General features: G+C 36.5%; 1 protein-coding gene across 1 annotated transcript in view; it reads left to right on the top strand.

Annotated features, from left to right (window-relative positions):
* Positions 1–13,593, top strand: part of LOC129261348 (relaxin receptor 1-like) — a 32,527-nt gene extending 18,934 nt beyond the window's left edge. Inside the window, exons 7-11 of the mRNA XM_054899415.2 lie at positions 288–517; positions 3,477–3,929; positions 4,852–5,019; positions 6,785–6,904; positions 11,906–13,593. Of these exons, the coding sequence (XP_054755390.2) occupies positions 288–517; positions 3,477–3,929; positions 4,852–5,019; positions 6,785–6,904; positions 11,906–12,174 (1,240 nt within the window). The 3' untranslated portion in view covers positions 12,175–13,593. The remainder of the gene's footprint in view (positions 1–287; positions 518–3,476; positions 3,930–4,851; positions 5,020–6,784; positions 6,905–11,905) is intronic.
* Positions 13,594–18,020: the final 4,427 nt, after the last annotated feature.

Raw genomic sequence — 18,020 nt, 5'->3', positions numbered from 1 at the left:
TTATATATGTACTTGTAGAAAGAAAATTATAGTCGTCGTGTATTTTGTGTTCCATGTAATGAATAACTGTATCATTAAGGATTTATTTCCCCCCCTTTGTTTTGAAATATAATGTAACAATAAGGAGGGCATTTCGATCTAATGTTTTGAAATAATTATGTAGTCGTGGAAAGAAAATTTATTTATGAAGAAAAACACGTGTTCATCCATCGCAATATACCCCGATTTCATAATTATTCATCTTTTATAGACCTGTTTTTGTCTTCAATTTTCCTTACCAATTACAGAGAATTTGAAAAATTCGAGTACTGTCGCTACGCCCCTCACGTTCGAACCTGTACCCCTCGATCCGATGGAATCTCGTCGTTTGAAAATCTCCTGAAGAACGTGATTCTACGAGTTTTTGTGTGGACGATAGGTATCATCACAAGCGTGGGTAATCTAGGTGTCTTGGTTAGCCGTGCTTTTATGAAAGCAGAAAATAAAGTACATACGGTGGTCGTTATTAATCTGTGCAGTAAGTCAATTTCCGTTTTTATGTAAAATGGTACGAAACAAAAACAAAAACACAATTTATTTTTTATTTCACGGGTATCATATTCTCTCAAAGTATTACCATAGTTTCTCACTTTATTGTTACACTTTACATTTGTCATTCATTTGCTGACACATTCAAAGTTCAATTTTCCAAGTTAAAATATCAGCCCGAAATTAATTTTATAGGCTTGTGCCACGATTCGAGATGTTTTGTTTACAGTAAAAGAAATTAAATCTTTCAATGTTGGATTTTTGCGCAGCTACCACTGTACATGTACTTCTTTAAAGGGAAAGTTTCCTCCTATCCAAATTGATTGCAATGAAAAAACCCAGCAAAATGGACTCAGATATTAAAGAAGATTCAGAAGAAAAAAATGAATTGAAATTAAAAGAAAAAGATAACTCAAAGTAATGGATTTAAAAGGCCTCGTGGAAGCAGTCCCTATTCCACAATATAGGGGGAGCTGCGAGACTACAGTGGGTGCTGTGTAGCCACTCTCTGTAGTTTTGTTGCATCAGACGTATAGTTTACGTTTCGCGCAACACTACCAGATTTGTAAAAACAACGACAATACTCGCAGTCACGGTTGCAGCCTCCACCTAGATTATAAATTATCAAAAAACATTTCGATTAATTTCATGGTATGAAATACAATTATGAAAGAAATTTAAAATGACCTTTCGTGTGGATTGAATCATCAGCAGACACATTATTCCAAAGACTGCTTTTGAGAAAAATATTGAAAAGATTGTTAAATAAAATGGAAATTATGAAATAAATATCAATTTACAAAGGAGTATGTGCTTGCGTGGGGTGTCAAAAACCGCATTTCTTAAAATGTATTTCTCTCGTTTTTCTTTCTCCCACTAAGTTTAATCATACCGTTGTGTGTATTAATCTTTTTTATATCGCGCTTTTATTAAAAAATAGTGAAGAACTGTGGCCTTCCCCCCTTTTTTTTTGTTAGTAGTAGTTAGTAAAAATTTCGCTAAGATTTGTACATCACATAAAATACAAATCTTGGCCTTCAAGTTTGCAGTTTATTAATTTCAAAAAAATATATAGACATTTTGATCAAAATTCTGCACTTTCTCCTCCTTGGAAAAATGGAATCCGTGTCTTGAAAGGAAAACAATTTACCGACTGTTCTCTTATCATTAGGCCTATAATCTCTCAGTAGCGACTCACGATGAATCTGCTAATAATTGGTGGCTTTTGTGTTAACGGGAATTCTTACTCCCCTTGTTACTTTCACTTTTCATTTCAGAGGAGACCTTTTGACAAGGGTTTTGGATACAGTCTTTCCATTTGCCAAAGATGGGCTAATATTAGAAATAATCACGATCCCTATGTCACGACTTTTCAAATCTGAAATAGATGGGGAGTCAGTCAACTTCGAGTTGTTTGTCCGTCATTTGTATGTTAAGTGGCATCGGGGACAATAATCCTCCCCACCCACGAATACATCATTACTGTCAAAGCATCACGAGGAGTTGATTTATGGGTAAAAGCTCCTTTTAGAAGTGACTCAAAGTGCAATAATCTTAAAATATACCATCCTCACAAGAAAGAAATTATAAAATACGACGAAACGATAATTGCTAATCTATGAGGCAATATCTCTCTGAAGGCTTCAGCAGAGCTTATAGAGAATAAACAAGAATTGCAAGGGGATTTGAACGTTGATCAATTTGAGGAGAAGGATATATATTCATGGTTACAAATGTTAAATTGTAAATTATTTGCAAGCGCTATAATAATAAAGAAAATGACGAGAATAACAGGGATATTGATAAAGGTTCATTGGCATTGTGATAATTTCCATCATCTTTATCATTAGTTCTATCTCTTATTAGTTCTTTCTCTTATGCAGCTTCATTTCTTTGGAACAATCTCCCCCTACAAATTCGCAATTCTAACTGTGTTAATACATTTAAAGTTATGTTTATAACTCATCGTTTTAAATCTTAAATTGATCATATCATATGTATATTGGCCCATTATATGGTATTTCTTTATTCAAGATCTGGTGAGAACTACTAGTTGTAAATTGTAATATTAGTTTTGATACATTTTGTTGAGCAAAGTACATGTATTTTTATTTCCTTTATACTTCATATTTTCTTTCTCTAAACCGCTCAGAGGCAATTTGCGAATTTGCAGTATATAAAATTATTATTATCATTATTATTATTATTATTATTATCACTTTTAGATATTATTTTCATCATCACCATTATTATAATTGTTATAATTAATGTCATTAGGCATATTGTTTCTACTCTCATTTTAATTTTCGATAGTATCACCATCATTAATATCGCTATAATTTGTAAAAGCGTTATTGCTCGAAATAAACCAAACAATGGTATCACTTCCCAAATTTTAGGCGTTCTCCTAATATCAAAGGTGGGGCAATTTTAACTTTCAGAGTGGACATTATTTACCCTGTGATACTTTCCAGACCGTTGTCCGAGTACTTAAAGGGGGAGTGTACTGTGTGTGGTCTCTCATTGACTGTGTGATATAAAAACATTATCTTAAAATATACGTTTTCAGATGTCTACTAATACTATATTACAGAGAATAAATTGACCTATAATTAAATTTGTATATCGAGAAACTAAAATGTTTTGAGAGGAAAAGTAATTGTTTTGCTACTTGGTAACATGATTATTGCTGTATAAATGTATTGAGTAGTTAATTAGCATGTTATCATTCAAGTGGGTCTATATTAGTAGACTACACTAGCATTATGGGTTAGGAAACTGGCCAGATATGAGTAGTTGAGGACTCGAGATGGCGCTATTGGTTCGTATCTGCTTTAATATTTGTTTCAAAGCTTCCTTTAAAATGTGATTAACAATGAAAACGATAAAATTAGTAAGGCCATCATGTTTTTGCACTCTTCATTGTTGTTTTTGTTGTTGTTTAACAGCTGCCGATTTGTTGATGGGTCTCTATCTGCTTATCATCGGTACTCATGACGTCACATATCGTGATAGCTACAACCAGCATGCGCTTGAATGGACTAATAGTCTGACATGCAAGGTATCTGGACTTCTGGGGATGCTTTCGAGTGAAGTTTCGGTCCTCACACTCATGTTCATATCTCTTGAGCGGTACTTCATCATAGTCTACCCATACAGCTTTCAGAGGATAAAAGCTAGGCGAGCGGTGATCGTCTTGATCTTTATTTGGATAATCGGGACTATTCTTGCGGTACTGCCCATTATTCCCGTGGCATACTTCGGGAACTTTTACGGGAGCAATGGTGTGTGTTTTCCCCTTCATCTTCATGAACCAAAAATGAAAGGCTGGGAATATTCAGCCTTCGTGTTCCTGGGGATAAATACGACTGCCTTCATTGTCATCGTTGTGTCATACACAGGTAGGTAAATCAATATTCATGTTGGAAAGAGGGACAGCACTGGGGGGCACACAATTTTTACTTTGCTTCTTTAGCTGTCTAGCAAGAATATTCATGATCTGAAAAGAAAAAAAACATCGTATATATGAAGTTCCCAACTCACGAGAATTCATATTTTGCAATAAAAATTTGAAGGGGGACACTTGACTATCGCAACTTTAGAATTATGTTATCAAATAAATTATGTGACAATATGTGATTGAACGGTATTGAACCAAGATCAATTATCGGCAAACCCTTTATTTATTTGTTATTTATCATGAATTGAAAATAATTGGAATTTTCGGACCTCCATTGAACTTTTTAAATGTTCTTCTAAGGTATGCATTATGCCGAAAATCGCAGATATTGAGTAGGCTATATAGATTATGGTATGCACTGGCGTACAGATGGGGGGGGGGCTCTTTCTACCCCCCTCCCCCCACCAAGAAAAAAAAATTCACGTCCAAGAAAAAAAAGGAGAAAAGGAAAGGGATAAGGGTGAAATATGATACTATTTTCTGAACATTCTGTCTTGCAACTTTTTATTATTTTTACACGATAGGCCATATTGAGCCCCCTCAAAATGTTTGGCTCATTACGCCACTGATGGTATTTGGGACTTTGAATTAGGAGTAATATTCTTCACTAAAACACTAAAACACGTTTTTTTTTTCATGTTCCTACTACTACAGTTATTTTCTTGATGATTCCTTGCTGATCTGAAATTTGATGTTATTGACTTTTATGGTGTCCCTTTGCCGTCGGATGGCCACCACACGTGCATGTTAGCATGTTCCGCCGTACTGTGATGAGAGAACGTATGACATCATCAATTGTCTCATCAATGTCCTGAAAGATTATTAAATAATTTTGCATGAAATACGGCGATTTTCTTTGCCAGGTATGTTTGTCAGCATTCGGAGAACGAGAAGAGCGGCTGCACAGTGTGGTATGAAGGGAGACATGGCCTATGCGAAACGCTTCTTCTTCATCATCCTTACTGATTCCCTGTGCTGGCTTCCAATAGCAATCCTCAAAGTCGTCTCACTGTGTGATTTTGTCATTTCAGGTGGGTGTTTCATAAAGCTGTTCGTAAGTTAGAAGCAACTTTAGGAACGACTGGTGAACATCTCTTACGCGCGAAGTAATCACTGATGAACATATATCATTTACCACAAGAAAGGATCACAAGTCGTTCATAAAGTCGATCTTAACTTACGAACAGCTTTAAGAAACGGTCCTCTGTTTGGTATTTGATTGATCATGGGGAGTTTTGGCACAGAGACGTAAAGAGGATTCGAGAACATAGAACATAAATTGTCAAGTCTTTGTCGAAAATTGTTACATTAAACAGCAGTGCTTAAATCTAGACAATTGACACTATATTTAAAATGTTGCTTTTGTCAGCTCCAAAACTGAGGAAGAAATTGCTGTTCCGGTACACCAATTTCAACAAGGACATACCAGCTGTTCTTTGTCAATAAAAATTGATGACCGTTTTCAATACAGACATTTACAGTGTTTTTCTTAAGGCATCTAACAGTCGCGAGGATGGGAAAACTTCCTCATAGCAATATAGTATAAATCAACACCCAGTATACATGTTATTCTTAATGTATTGTTATACCCCTTTCATACTGCCCTCTTCATGTTTCACCGGCGAACTTCTCGGCCTCGCATTCCTCACTTCCCTGGCAAAGAAAAAAATGTACCCTTTCGCACTGACATTTCTTCTTCGGCGAAAGTCAACGGGCGATTGCAGAACAAACGAAAGAAAATTGTAAACATTACTTCTTACCTATTACAAAAAGGTATCAAAAAAATTAATTACAACATATTTTGGAAGTATTACGATAAAAACAAACAACATCACCGTGTTTTTATATTTTAGCGCATTTTATAGGCCTACATGTAAAAGGTGCTTTTTAATAAATATTGTTAGTAAAAAAATTATGTTCGAGGGTATCTACTTGGCCATAGCATTCAGCTGAGCTTGCAACTATCGCGCGCGGAATCTCGGTACAGGGGACTTCGGGAGAGAAAAAAATGACCTCTGACGTCATTAAAGAGGAGAAGTTCTCCGGTTTGCTTTCATACTGGCCTTTTCACCGGCGAACCTCTAGAGGTGGAGAAGTTCGCCGGCGAACTTCACCGGTGAAGTTCTCCTGTGTACTTTTCATACTGGACACTTCCCCTTCGCTGGCGAACTTCGCCGGTGAAGTTCGCCGGTGAAAAGCGCAATATGAAAGGGGTATTAGTGAGTAGCGAGAAACAGACAGACAAAAACTGAGAGAAGGCAAAATAGCAAATGTTACTTGGTACCTAGCCGATAAATTGCTATGATATTTTCCACCAACTATTATGAAGCTGACTTGAATATCGATTCGTGTTTTGTGTTTCAAAATTGTATTAAAACGGGAAGTTGTTTTAGCATTTTACCAGAATATTATCAAACCTTTACGCCTTGACAGTGTGTTTCCTATTTTGTATTAATAATGATAATCATCATCACCATCATAATACTTATAGTAATGATAAAATTAATCATAATAGTAATAATAATAATGATGATGATGATAATGATAAGGATGATCGGATTAATATAGCGCCTTTCCAGACGATACCAAGCGCTGTTAACGGGATAAAACAATAAGTCTTGTAGTTATACATGTGTGTTTTAAGATGTTTTTTAATAGGTCGAGGGAAGAAGTGTTTCGAAGAGTTTGAGGGAGTTTGTTCCAAAGACAGGGGTAGGAGATTGAGAAGAATTTATTATGGTTTTGGTTTAATCTTTACGTTTACTTAATTTTGCCCCCATTATCACAATTTTACAGAAACCCTCTACGGCTGGATCGTGGTTTTCGTACTGCCAATAAACAGCGCCCTCAATCCAATACTCTACACCATTAGCACCACACCCTTCGTGATGTGGTTCTTGCGATCCATCAAGAGAGGTAAATGGTCAACATCCCGTTGCTACATGGGCCGTAAAATTGACATGTCAGAAGCCAGAGGTTCGTGCCATCTAATCCTCCAACTAGCACACTCTTTTAGAAATGGCTTCCACCACAACGTATTACGAGTAGTTGGTTTGCAGTAGCTTCACCGCCAGCCCTTCACAAGTACTCACAAACTGCAATACGATCAGACACTAATTAAATCACACACACTCTCACAAACTCTCAAAAACGCTCACAAACTCATCCACTCTCACAAACTCTTTCATGAACTGTCACAAGCTTTCACAAACTAACACAATACAACAAACTCTTCCAAACTCTCACACACTTTCACAAATTCTCACAAACCCTTAAAAAAAACTCTACCACACTCTCACAACTTCTCACACACTCTCAGAAGGACTCTCAAAAACACACAAACTGTCGCATAATTTCACACACACTCACAAATGGCTTCCACCACAACGTATTACAAGTAGTTGGTTAGCTTCACCGCCAGCCCTTCACAAGTACTCACACACTGCAATACTATCAGACACTAACAAAATCTCTCACTCTCACAAACTCTCGAAAACACTCACAAACTCTCGAAAACACTCACAAACTCACACCCTATCAAATTCACTACACCACTTAAGTGTCGCCTGCTTAAAGAAATAAATGAACATTTTGGCAGGTTCAATTTGAATTGGATTGGTGCCAGCCGGGAGTCGAGTCTATTTCCATTGATTCGAGGCACTGCAATTCGAGATGCGATTCATTTAAAGTTCAAATAGAGTAGACTCCAATTGGACACAGTTTCGAGTCAAATTTGATTCTTTGCACCACAAAGCTCTATCAAAGGACAAATCCACACCAAGAAAAAGGTTGATTTAAATAAAAAGAGAAAAATATTACAGGCATAACACTGGTATTCTCATAACAATCGGATGTAATACAAGAAAGCTACGCTTAATTAAATTTAAAAAAAAAGTTATATAATGCACATCCTGGTCGGTATGCAAATTAGGAGACTGATGACATCACCCACTCTTTTGTATTTCATTATAATACGGAATATAAAATGTTTTAATTTTCTCCTCATTGTCAAATGAAATAAACATTTATTCACCCTTGAACATAATGAAATATCCGTTGTTTAAAAATTTTATAGCCCAGTCAAATTGGTCATTAGTGTCTTTAAAAAGGGAAATATAAACAGAAATAATAATTTCTTTAATAATGCCATTACTTTCTTATTTTACATCAGATTTTGATAAATTTTTCAGCGTTATGCTTGTTTTTCTTTCTGACTCAAATCTACATTTTTTCTGGGATAGGTTTGACCTTCAAGCTTTCAACAGCTTCTCAGAAACATACTGCAGGCACATACTTGGATTTTTAATTATACATACCAGAAAATAATCTGAAATTATCTAGTAGACATTTTGACTTTTTATAACGAAGAGCTCGTAGAGGAGGGGAATAGTCGCCAAATTTCTAGGCAGAATTCACTTGCATGTATTGTTTTACTTTTCTGTTATGATAAGGACGTTCGGGTCCCTCTTAACCTCTCAGCCTCGAAAACATATTTACATTTAGAGACAATTGCAACGTTTCTGGCGAGAGATTTTGAGATATCCTTATACAACTTGCAGTTAAAAAAAACGTGTTACGTAGAATTCTGCCGTAATGCCCTTTGGATTTTATTTTATTATAAAAACACACACACACACACACACACACACACACACACACACACACACAAATGAGTCTCATCCGGTTTTCTATTAAAACAGAAAAGGTTTATAGATCTTGTATCGATCTACAAGTAATATAACTATCCAACAGAGAATTCCATTGGAAACTGTTATTACAATCAAAGAGAAAATGTGTACGGTTTGGCTACTGTTCAAACTCAAATGACCACGGCATTGAATGCATTCATTATTTTAATCAGCCACCGTCGTTAATAAAAACAAGGCGAGGAAAGTTGTCAAAATAAAAACAACCAAATCGGATTGAGATACAATAATGTCACAATGACTGGAAATATACAAATATAATCGGATTTCGGCAATGCAAATAACCGTTGCACATAATAATCTTTACTTGAATTACTTCCCGTGAGGTGTTTCAATTTTAACTTAACTCATCATGCTATTTTTACTTTTACTATTCCTCTTTGTAGAATTAATCCGGCAATATTTCCTTGTAACATTATAATGTAGCCTTCTAACTCATTTGATACATAGGAATTAAATAACACATCAGTTTCTATTTTATCATTTCATGATATTTAAAGTGCGTGGGGCTTTCACAATCAGGGAAATTTGTTATACCTCTATACAGTGCGTATAAAAAAACGGGACAGATTTGAAAAGTCTATATTTTTTTTCAAATTATATGTTGGTGTTAATAGGTGCTTTGAAGTCATATCTTTTGAATGCCATTAAAAATAATTTGTTTGAAGTTTGAATGAAAAAAAACAAAATAATTTAAGTATATAAATAAATTTGTAAATGAAATTTGACAGCATAATTCGAAAATCATGGCAAAGATAATGAAATGTTAAAAGGAAGTCTGCTGATTAGCAAGAAGTCTGATCATCAAATTTCTTATTCTTGCCAATTTGGCGCAAGCCTCTTTTTGACCCCCCCGACAAAAATGTCCCGTGTTCGCTCAAGCATGGACAAAATTTATTTTTTTCAATGGCATTTCAAAGATAAAATTCCACAGCATCTATTAACATCATAATATAGATATCATAATTTGAAACAATTTTTTATAGACTTTTCAGAACTGTCCCGTTTTTTTTATACGCACTTTTTACCAAAATACCATACCAACTTCACCCAGATACACACAACCCATACACATACTTCCTTTCATTGTTCCTTCTTATTTTATTCTTTGTTCTGATTCCTTTTATGTAATTTAATTTTATATATGTGTTATTATTCATATAATTTTTATATATTTTTTATAAGTTATTATTTCTGATGTTATCATTAAATTATCAAATGCTAGCTATCGAGTTAGTAGGCATGTTCTTGAGTTATCTGTCATTGTTACCTCTTGATTCATTTTTGGGGGGTTAATGTTTGTTTTTTATGTAATGTTATTTTATGTATGAGTTATCATTCCTATATTCTTCTGTCTATTCTTTTTATTCATTCATTTCATTTTTCTTAGAACGAAATAGTTTTCTCAAACGATACTGCCAACCTTCAGACATCTCGTCTCCCATAAATTTGCAGTTTTTTTTTTAGTGTATGGGTCATGCTAATTCATCTACACTCTTCGCTTCACCCAATCCATCTAAATATATTCAAATTTCTCTTTTTACTCAAAAGAAGAGACATCATTTAAGATGGTATAGGAATTGAATTTTCACTTGCACTCTGCTTATAATGATTAAGTAAAATTCGCAAAAAACAAGTGCCATTTCGTGAATCTAATTAAATAGGCAGGAATGGCTTACAACTGGAGGAAATGGATACGGAATGGAACGCTATAGATTTCGGGGCGGAAATGAATTTTCATTGACTTTTTCGTGATTAAGTATCAAGTTAGGACTACTTTCCCGCTTGAATGTGAAGGTCTCTGACTCTTACAGTATAAAACAATTTTTGTCTCCACCTCTCTTTAAACAAGGGGGATGTAAAACAGGGCAAGGGAAATATTCTGAAACTAATCGATTATATAGTTAAGTATGGCAGGGCTCTTTTCAACGTCAAATCATGGTGTAGTATGCGGCGGCAAGAGACATGCAGCTCGTGGCGGGGTGGGGGTGTTTTTATGGTCCAACGCTTTCATCCAACAGCGCCGGATGATAATTTCAAACAGCGTTTTTACGATGTGTGTGTGGGTGTGGGTTAGCTCATACGTGCGGTGTAATTAAGACACTCGAAATCTAATCCACAAGCCGGGCGTAATTACGGACAAAATGGAGACAAAACGTGAGCATTTATAAAGAGGGTCAATGTAACATTCAAGTTCCTTGAGGGGAATGACAATTCTTATTTCTGGCAAAGGCATGGGCGTCAGACCAGGGGGGGGGGGGGGGAGCAAGTGACTTCAGCCAAAAAATGAACAAATGAATAGATAAATGAAAAAGATATGGATGGGGACACAATATGCCATGTCCCCTAATATTTCGAAGTATTGTATTTCCTTTGTTTTATTTACTTTAAAAAACGTATTTGCATGATAATTTTCCCTAAAATGTGTAATAATGCTAAAACCGTTCCCTTCCAGGTCTGTGCCCGCGATATTTGATTAGCGAGATATTTATCCTATTCACGGTTTCCCACAAACAATCCTTGAAATGTCCTCTTTTCAGGTTAGTAGGCCTATATTAAATATTTTCAGTCCTTTCAATGAACAACTATGTTTAGTTAGATACGTATCATCGATACGTATCATACGTATCAACTGTATCAAACAATTCCGCTCGCGCTTCGCGCTCGCCTCACGACACCGATATCCTCTTCATAATATTCCTACATGTTAAACAGTGCTTAAGACAGGGGCGGATCCAGGATTTTCAAAAAGGGGGTGGCACATTTTCCCCGAGGATCTTTGACAAGCAAAAAAAAGGGTTTTAACCAAAAATTAAGGACATTTCGTCCGCAAAAAAGTTTGACAAGCAAAAAAAAAAAAAAAAAGTCTACACTTTCAAAGGGGGGGGGGGGGGATCCGCCAGTGGCTTAAACATGTTCGCTTTTGGGTCAAATATCGTATATTTTATTGAGATATTATTTCTTATCTAAAAACTTTAAATTCATTACGTATCTTTGATTTAAAACTTGCTTAGAGACTTTTAGAGTAATCGAGTTTCAGGTTCCAATACTAACATGAAATATTCAAAAATTTGAGCTCGAGCTTGGTGCCCACGTCATTTATAGATTTCACGGAAAACCTTCTATTTTTATTTTTGTTCACATTTATTTCATTTGTTTTATGCAATCCTTTCTTTTCCACCCCCCCCCCTCCCAAACAACTACAATACAGGTCGCAGTGACAGTTCAGACGGCTTTACCTCGTACACGAACTTACCAAAGCGTGCCTCCTGTTTCTCGACCGGTACCAACGGGCCGCTCGGCCTTCAGTTGGAAGGCGTGTCATCGGTCTCCACGTGTCTACCGTCGGTGTCGGCGACGATGATGACGACGCCGCTGAACGTCATCGACGAGTTGGCTTCCGGCGAGACGTCGCCCTCGTTAAACAGGGTTAAGAGACTGTCCACGCCGATTGTGAGTCTTGATGACCTCATGGAGTGATGAGCATGAAACGCAGTCGGGAGAGACGATGATGCCTTTGGGGAAATCTAAAGAATAACGATTCGTGCACCAACAACAGTGTGGCGTCTTTGGCGGCGCAAAGTGAACCGGAACCCTTTAGATGGGAATGGAATGAAGACGTTATCACGCCAATCGATATCGAGACTTAACGAATCATCCCATCATTATTTATTAAACCTCTGGTAGGTCCATGATTAAAATATCCGCCCTTTCACACGTTAAAAAAATCGTAATTTGAATGATGATTCCAGTGAAAAATAAGGCTAAATGACGAATATTGAGCACGTGTGAAACCAAACTAAAACATGACTAGAATCACGAACGCTAATCACAGTCACGATTACAATATCAATCATCGTTAACATGATGATTCAAGATTCACGTGTGAAAAGGCCCTGATTCACTCAGCGATCGTTGGTTTCCCTTTGAAGGTATTTATTTTGCGGAGCATGCGAAGAGGAATTGTTCTCAATCGGAGGAAGCAAATAAAGTATTTTTCATGGTTGTGTCCACATGTGATTGTCTGCAATGCACATGTGTTTTATATTTTGGGGTAAATCTGGGCCCCGTGTTACGATTGATCCAATCAATCGTAACTCTATGGAAATCCACCAGTGTCATAATTTTTTCTACAGGCAATTTATAAAATGTCCTTTGTAAACAAAGCGAAACACACCAAATTGTCAAGAAATCAATGAATTTATGGATATACATTCATAATTAGGAAATATTTTGAACAAACATGCATAATAGATGTTGACGTTGATGGCCGTCCATAGTTGCGATTGATTGGATCAATCGCAACTCTTTGTAAGATGGGCCCCTGTTGTTTGCAAGGTGCCTGTATGTATTCATGGTAATGATTCAATATTTAAGAGAAAATTGATATAAAATGAAGTCCGAACCTCTCACTGCGTTACATAGGGGATACCGGGGAGATATGGGATACGTTTTATGTCGGGACAGAATCCTTGTAACTTTTGAAATATGTTGTCAAGCTAGGTCATAATAATAAGCTGTATGTCTTAAAATTTAGATATACTGAAGTGTATAATATCGCATTTGATGAAACCCTAACAGTATGTTTTTTTTGGTGTAATTTATGTTTAAAAAAAAAACATTATTTGGGGTACGGACGGGACACCCCGGGATGAAATGGTACATCGAGAAATTCTGGAATTTGAATCACACAAGTAGAACTTACACGTGCGGTGACAAATGGGGCACATTTCTCCCCCCTCGGCAAAAATAATGATTAAAAAACAATGGCGGCCACTACATCCAACCTGTGTTATCAAGCAGGGTTTTTTTCTCTCAGAAGATTGCACACCTACATACTAGGTTACCAGCACGCCTACCAGATCTATGTTACATAGTGTACTTGATAATTTCCTTGACAAGAAACGACGAAAAAGTATCAAAAATGGGGAAAGAGGAAATTTAGTTTTAACTTACCTGTGATGGCTGATATGTCTGTTGTGAGCTGTGCCAAGGCAAACCATTTTACCAATGTAAACTGGTTTGTTGATTGGCCGATTATTTATTCAAGTTATAAGAGTGTCTCATTTCTCCCCCGTCCAATCTCTCCCCGGTCTCTCCCCTGAGAAAAGAGTATTACGCCTATTGATAGGCTTACCCACCCCCCTTTCGTATTCAGGGGTAGCCTACAATAAGCTTATGGTAATTCGGTTCTTTTATGGTGGCTATCTCAATGAGCAACGAATGCTTGCAAACGAAGCGAATTTTATATTTCGCCGGGGGTTTGTAAGAGGTTGCAGCAGAGTTCGTAAATGTTGAGAAATACTTTCTGCAAATAGTTGCAGCCGTTTGCAAAGCAGTCGTAAGTCTTTGCAAACTGTCATTAGACGATGTTCTTTTTTACTCGGTAATTAAATTACCACGTGGCTCCTGGAAGTTATAAAAGCGACCCACCGATAAAAATGTGTGTCGAACGTTTGCAAACATAATTTGTCCGTTTTGTCCCACAGTTTTCAATGTTGGTGTCTCTTGGTGTACGTTTTACATTTTCATGCTCTTTTTCCTTTAATTCGCTTTTTATAACAATACGTTAGTCTTTGTGTTTGACTGAAAGGGAAAGGTACTACTGAGGAAAAGTTGGTTTGACTAAAAGCATAAAAATAAAGATAAATATCGAGTTTTAATCTGTGACGTTATATGCAAGCCGGCAGCTATCTAATATATCATGCTATATAAATTATATAAATTTCATCTTTCAATGGAACACGTTTAATGAAAATAATTTCTTAGAGAATCTCACGCAATAATAATATCACGATTTTTTAACGAAAATAACATGTTGTGGATTTGTATCGCATAGGATCATTATACATCAATCGGTATTTTTTCTCTATGTACCATATTTTTATTAAAACCCGTTCATCTTCAGGGTTAAGTTCCCCTTTAATGATGTCTATTCAATCAAAATAAATTGTTAAGATAAAGTTGGCCTTTTAAAAATCGTGCGCTGTTAAGACGTCTTTCAGCTGTGTATTGCATTCAGTGGCGACCAAAATGGAAACAAAATAAATTCGCCACATTTTTTAATATATTCCAGTCTAAATACAATATTTTGTGATGGTTTCTTGTCAATTCGAGGGTGCTGATTACAAATCTGAATGATGCCACTCGTTGAACCTTGAGCATTTTCCGCAAATTGGCAAAATCCAATATGGCCGCCAAAAGTATGCAATCACCCATGAAAATCATAAAATTGCCCGCACATTGGATATAAAATGTATGTATTTGTGTTGCAGGAGTGAAATACTCTCTGAAAACGATTTTTGACAAAAAATTATTTTGTAGATATTCAAAATGGCCCCCATAGACCCCTGTATTCTATATGATGTACAATATGAATGGGGAAAACTAAATTTAAAAAAAGTGAGCACTAAGTGCAAGTAATTGTGATTTTTGGTGAAATAATGGATGAAAACACGATTGCTAACGAAATGTATAATTAAAATGTCATGTATGTAATAAATGAAGCATTTTAATATTCAAAAAGCCACCAAATGCCCTGACAGTATTATGTACAATGTCAATGGAGGGGGGTGGGGGGGGGGGGGAGAAAATCACAAGAGTGCATGATTACTAAAATGCATATTACTAGTATTAAGAGCGAGTGGAATACTGGCAAAAAAAAAATTCTAACGAAATATAAATGCAATTTATGTGATAAATGCTGTATTTTGACATTCAATATGGCCGCCTTAGGCCCATTATACATTATGTACAATGCAATAGGAGAAATTGTCACAAGAGTAAGAATTGTAAAATGCATGTAATTGTGATCACCGAGTAAAATAATGTCTGAAAACATGTTTTTAGCGAAACATATCATTTCTTTTGTCATGCATGAGATAAATGCTGTATTGTGAAATTCAAAATGGCCCCTATAGGCCCGAACAGTATTATGTACAATGTAAATGGGGACATGATATTTTGTAAGAATTTGGATTTACTTGACTATGAAATCCATAAAATCCTGTTGTATTATAAAACATTATTTGAAAACATGATTTTTATGAAATATAGCATTTCTTCTGCCATGTAAGTGATAAATACTGTATTTTGACATTCAAAATAGCTGATACAAGCCCTAACTAAATAATGTTACATGCGTATCGGGAATCTACTTTTTACAAGACTTTTTACGAGAATCATAAAATGCATGTAACTGAGATGTATGAGTAAAAATATTGTTTTAAACATGATTTCTAAGTAAATACATCAAATATTGGTCATGGAGGTAATAAATGCTGTACTTTGAAATTCAAACTGGCTGCCATAGGTCCTAAAAGCATTATGTACATTGTAATTTGGGACATATAATTTTGACAGAGTTGCATATAAATTGTGATGTAAGAGTGAAATATTGCCTAAAACCATGGTTCCTGTATATCATATCTGGTGCATTTCAGGTGATAAATGCTGCATTCTGAAATGGAAAATGGCCGCCATGGGCCCTTATTGTATTATGTACAATTTGAATTAGGACAGATATTTTTCACAAAAGGGCATACGGCGGCCATTTTGAATTTTGAAATATAACATTTATCACCTAAATTTTAGTATATCTCGTTAGTAATCGTGTTTTCAGACAATATTTCACTCATACAACACCATTTAGTCAAGCAAAGCCAAAATCTATTAAAATAATGTGTCCCCATTCACATTGTACATAATACTGTTGAGGCCTGTAACGGCCATTTTTAATTTCAAAATACAGTATTTATCACCTACCTGGCATAAGAACTTACAGTCGTCCTCAAAATTATTCATACCCTTGTTGATAGTTGTGATTTTTCATGTTTGTGATGAAATGAATGCATTTTATCAAGTTTCTCTATGATTTATGTGTGACCTACTAGTGAAAGAATAACAATGCACAATTCAAGAAATTTCTCTTTTCAGGGGTATTTTATTCATAGATATTCAAACAATGTCATGTTCAAAATTATTCATACCCTAGGTTTTCTGAGTCCAATGTCTTTCATTAATAGTCAATAGCATAGCCTTTGTTCTTTACGACTGCTTCTAGACGATTCCTATAAGTGTCCACAAGCTTCCTGCACGTCTCCTGCGGGATGTTGGCCCATTCTTCCTTGGCGTAGCTAGGCCTCAAACTGGGTCAGGTTGGTCGGGTTCCTAGCCATCACTCTGACTTTCAAGTCTCGCCACAAGTTCTCGATCGGATTCAGGTCAGGACTCTGACTTGGCCATTCTAGGACGTTGACATCATGGTCCTTGAACCATTTCTTCACCAGCTTGGCGGTATGCTTTGGGTCATTGTCTTGTTGGTACTTCCAGTTGGGGCCAAGCTGGAGTTTTTCGGCAGATTCCTTCAAGTTCTCATCAAGGATCTGGATGTAATCCTCCTTTTTCATGATTCCTTTGACTCTAACAAGGTTCCCTGTGCCACTGGAAGAGAAACATCCCCATAGCATTATGTGCCCACCACCATGCTTGACGGTTGGCACAGTGTTCTTTGGATTGTATGCTTCCCCTTTCTTCCTCCAGACGTATTCAACATCCATATGGCCAAATAACTCCAACTTCGTCTAATCAGACCACAGGATGGTTGACCAAAAGCTTGGATTTTGCTTTAGATGACCTCTAGCAAAGGCCAGTCGAGCCTTCAGGTGTTTCTTCCTGAGCAACGGTGTCTTCCGAGGCCTGCGTCCATGGAGACCTCCTTTGTGCAAGACTCGCTCGATGGTGGAGCGACACCTTCGTCCCTGACCGGTCAAGCTTTTCAAGTAGGGCCTTGGTTGTGGTCCGGGGGTTGTTGTTGACCTCTCTGCAGATTTTCCTGGCAAGTTTAGGGGACACCTTGCACTTCCTGCCACGCCCACTAAGGTTCTTCACAGTGTTGTACCTCTTGTGCTTCTTGATTACGCTCTGGACTGTTGCCACAGGGATGTCATACTGCTTTGAAATGGCCTTGAAACCTTTTCCCTCAATGTGGGCATTCACTAGACGTTGCCGTAGGTCCTCACTGAGCTCCTTCTTCTTGGCCATGATTATCAGAGACTGAGAATAACCAGAATGCTTTCCTCTATTTATACCCTTTTAGAAAGATGCTATTTTCCATCATTTAATGACTTGTTTAACAAAGAGGGTATTTAATTCATTGGAACATCTTGAAATAACTATAGAACAAAGAATAGCACATTCCCAGACAGTGAAAATAATGCGCATTGTCATAAAAGGACATTTTTGTTGAGGTATTGGCAAGGGTATGAATAATTCTGAACAAGTGCAAAAAATAACTTTCGACCCTATCTATTATCATGCTAATGAAG

The sequence above is a fragment of the Lytechinus pictus genome, chromosome 5 (assembly GCF_037042905.1).
Source record: "Lytechinus pictus isolate F3 Inbred chromosome 5, Lp3.0, whole genome shotgun sequence".
Taxonomy (NCBI): Eukaryota; Metazoa; Echinodermata; class Echinoidea; order Temnopleuroida; family Toxopneustidae; genus Lytechinus; species Lytechinus pictus.
Note: the sequence above shows the minus strand (reverse complement) of the source record. Positions and strands in the feature narration are given on the sequence as shown.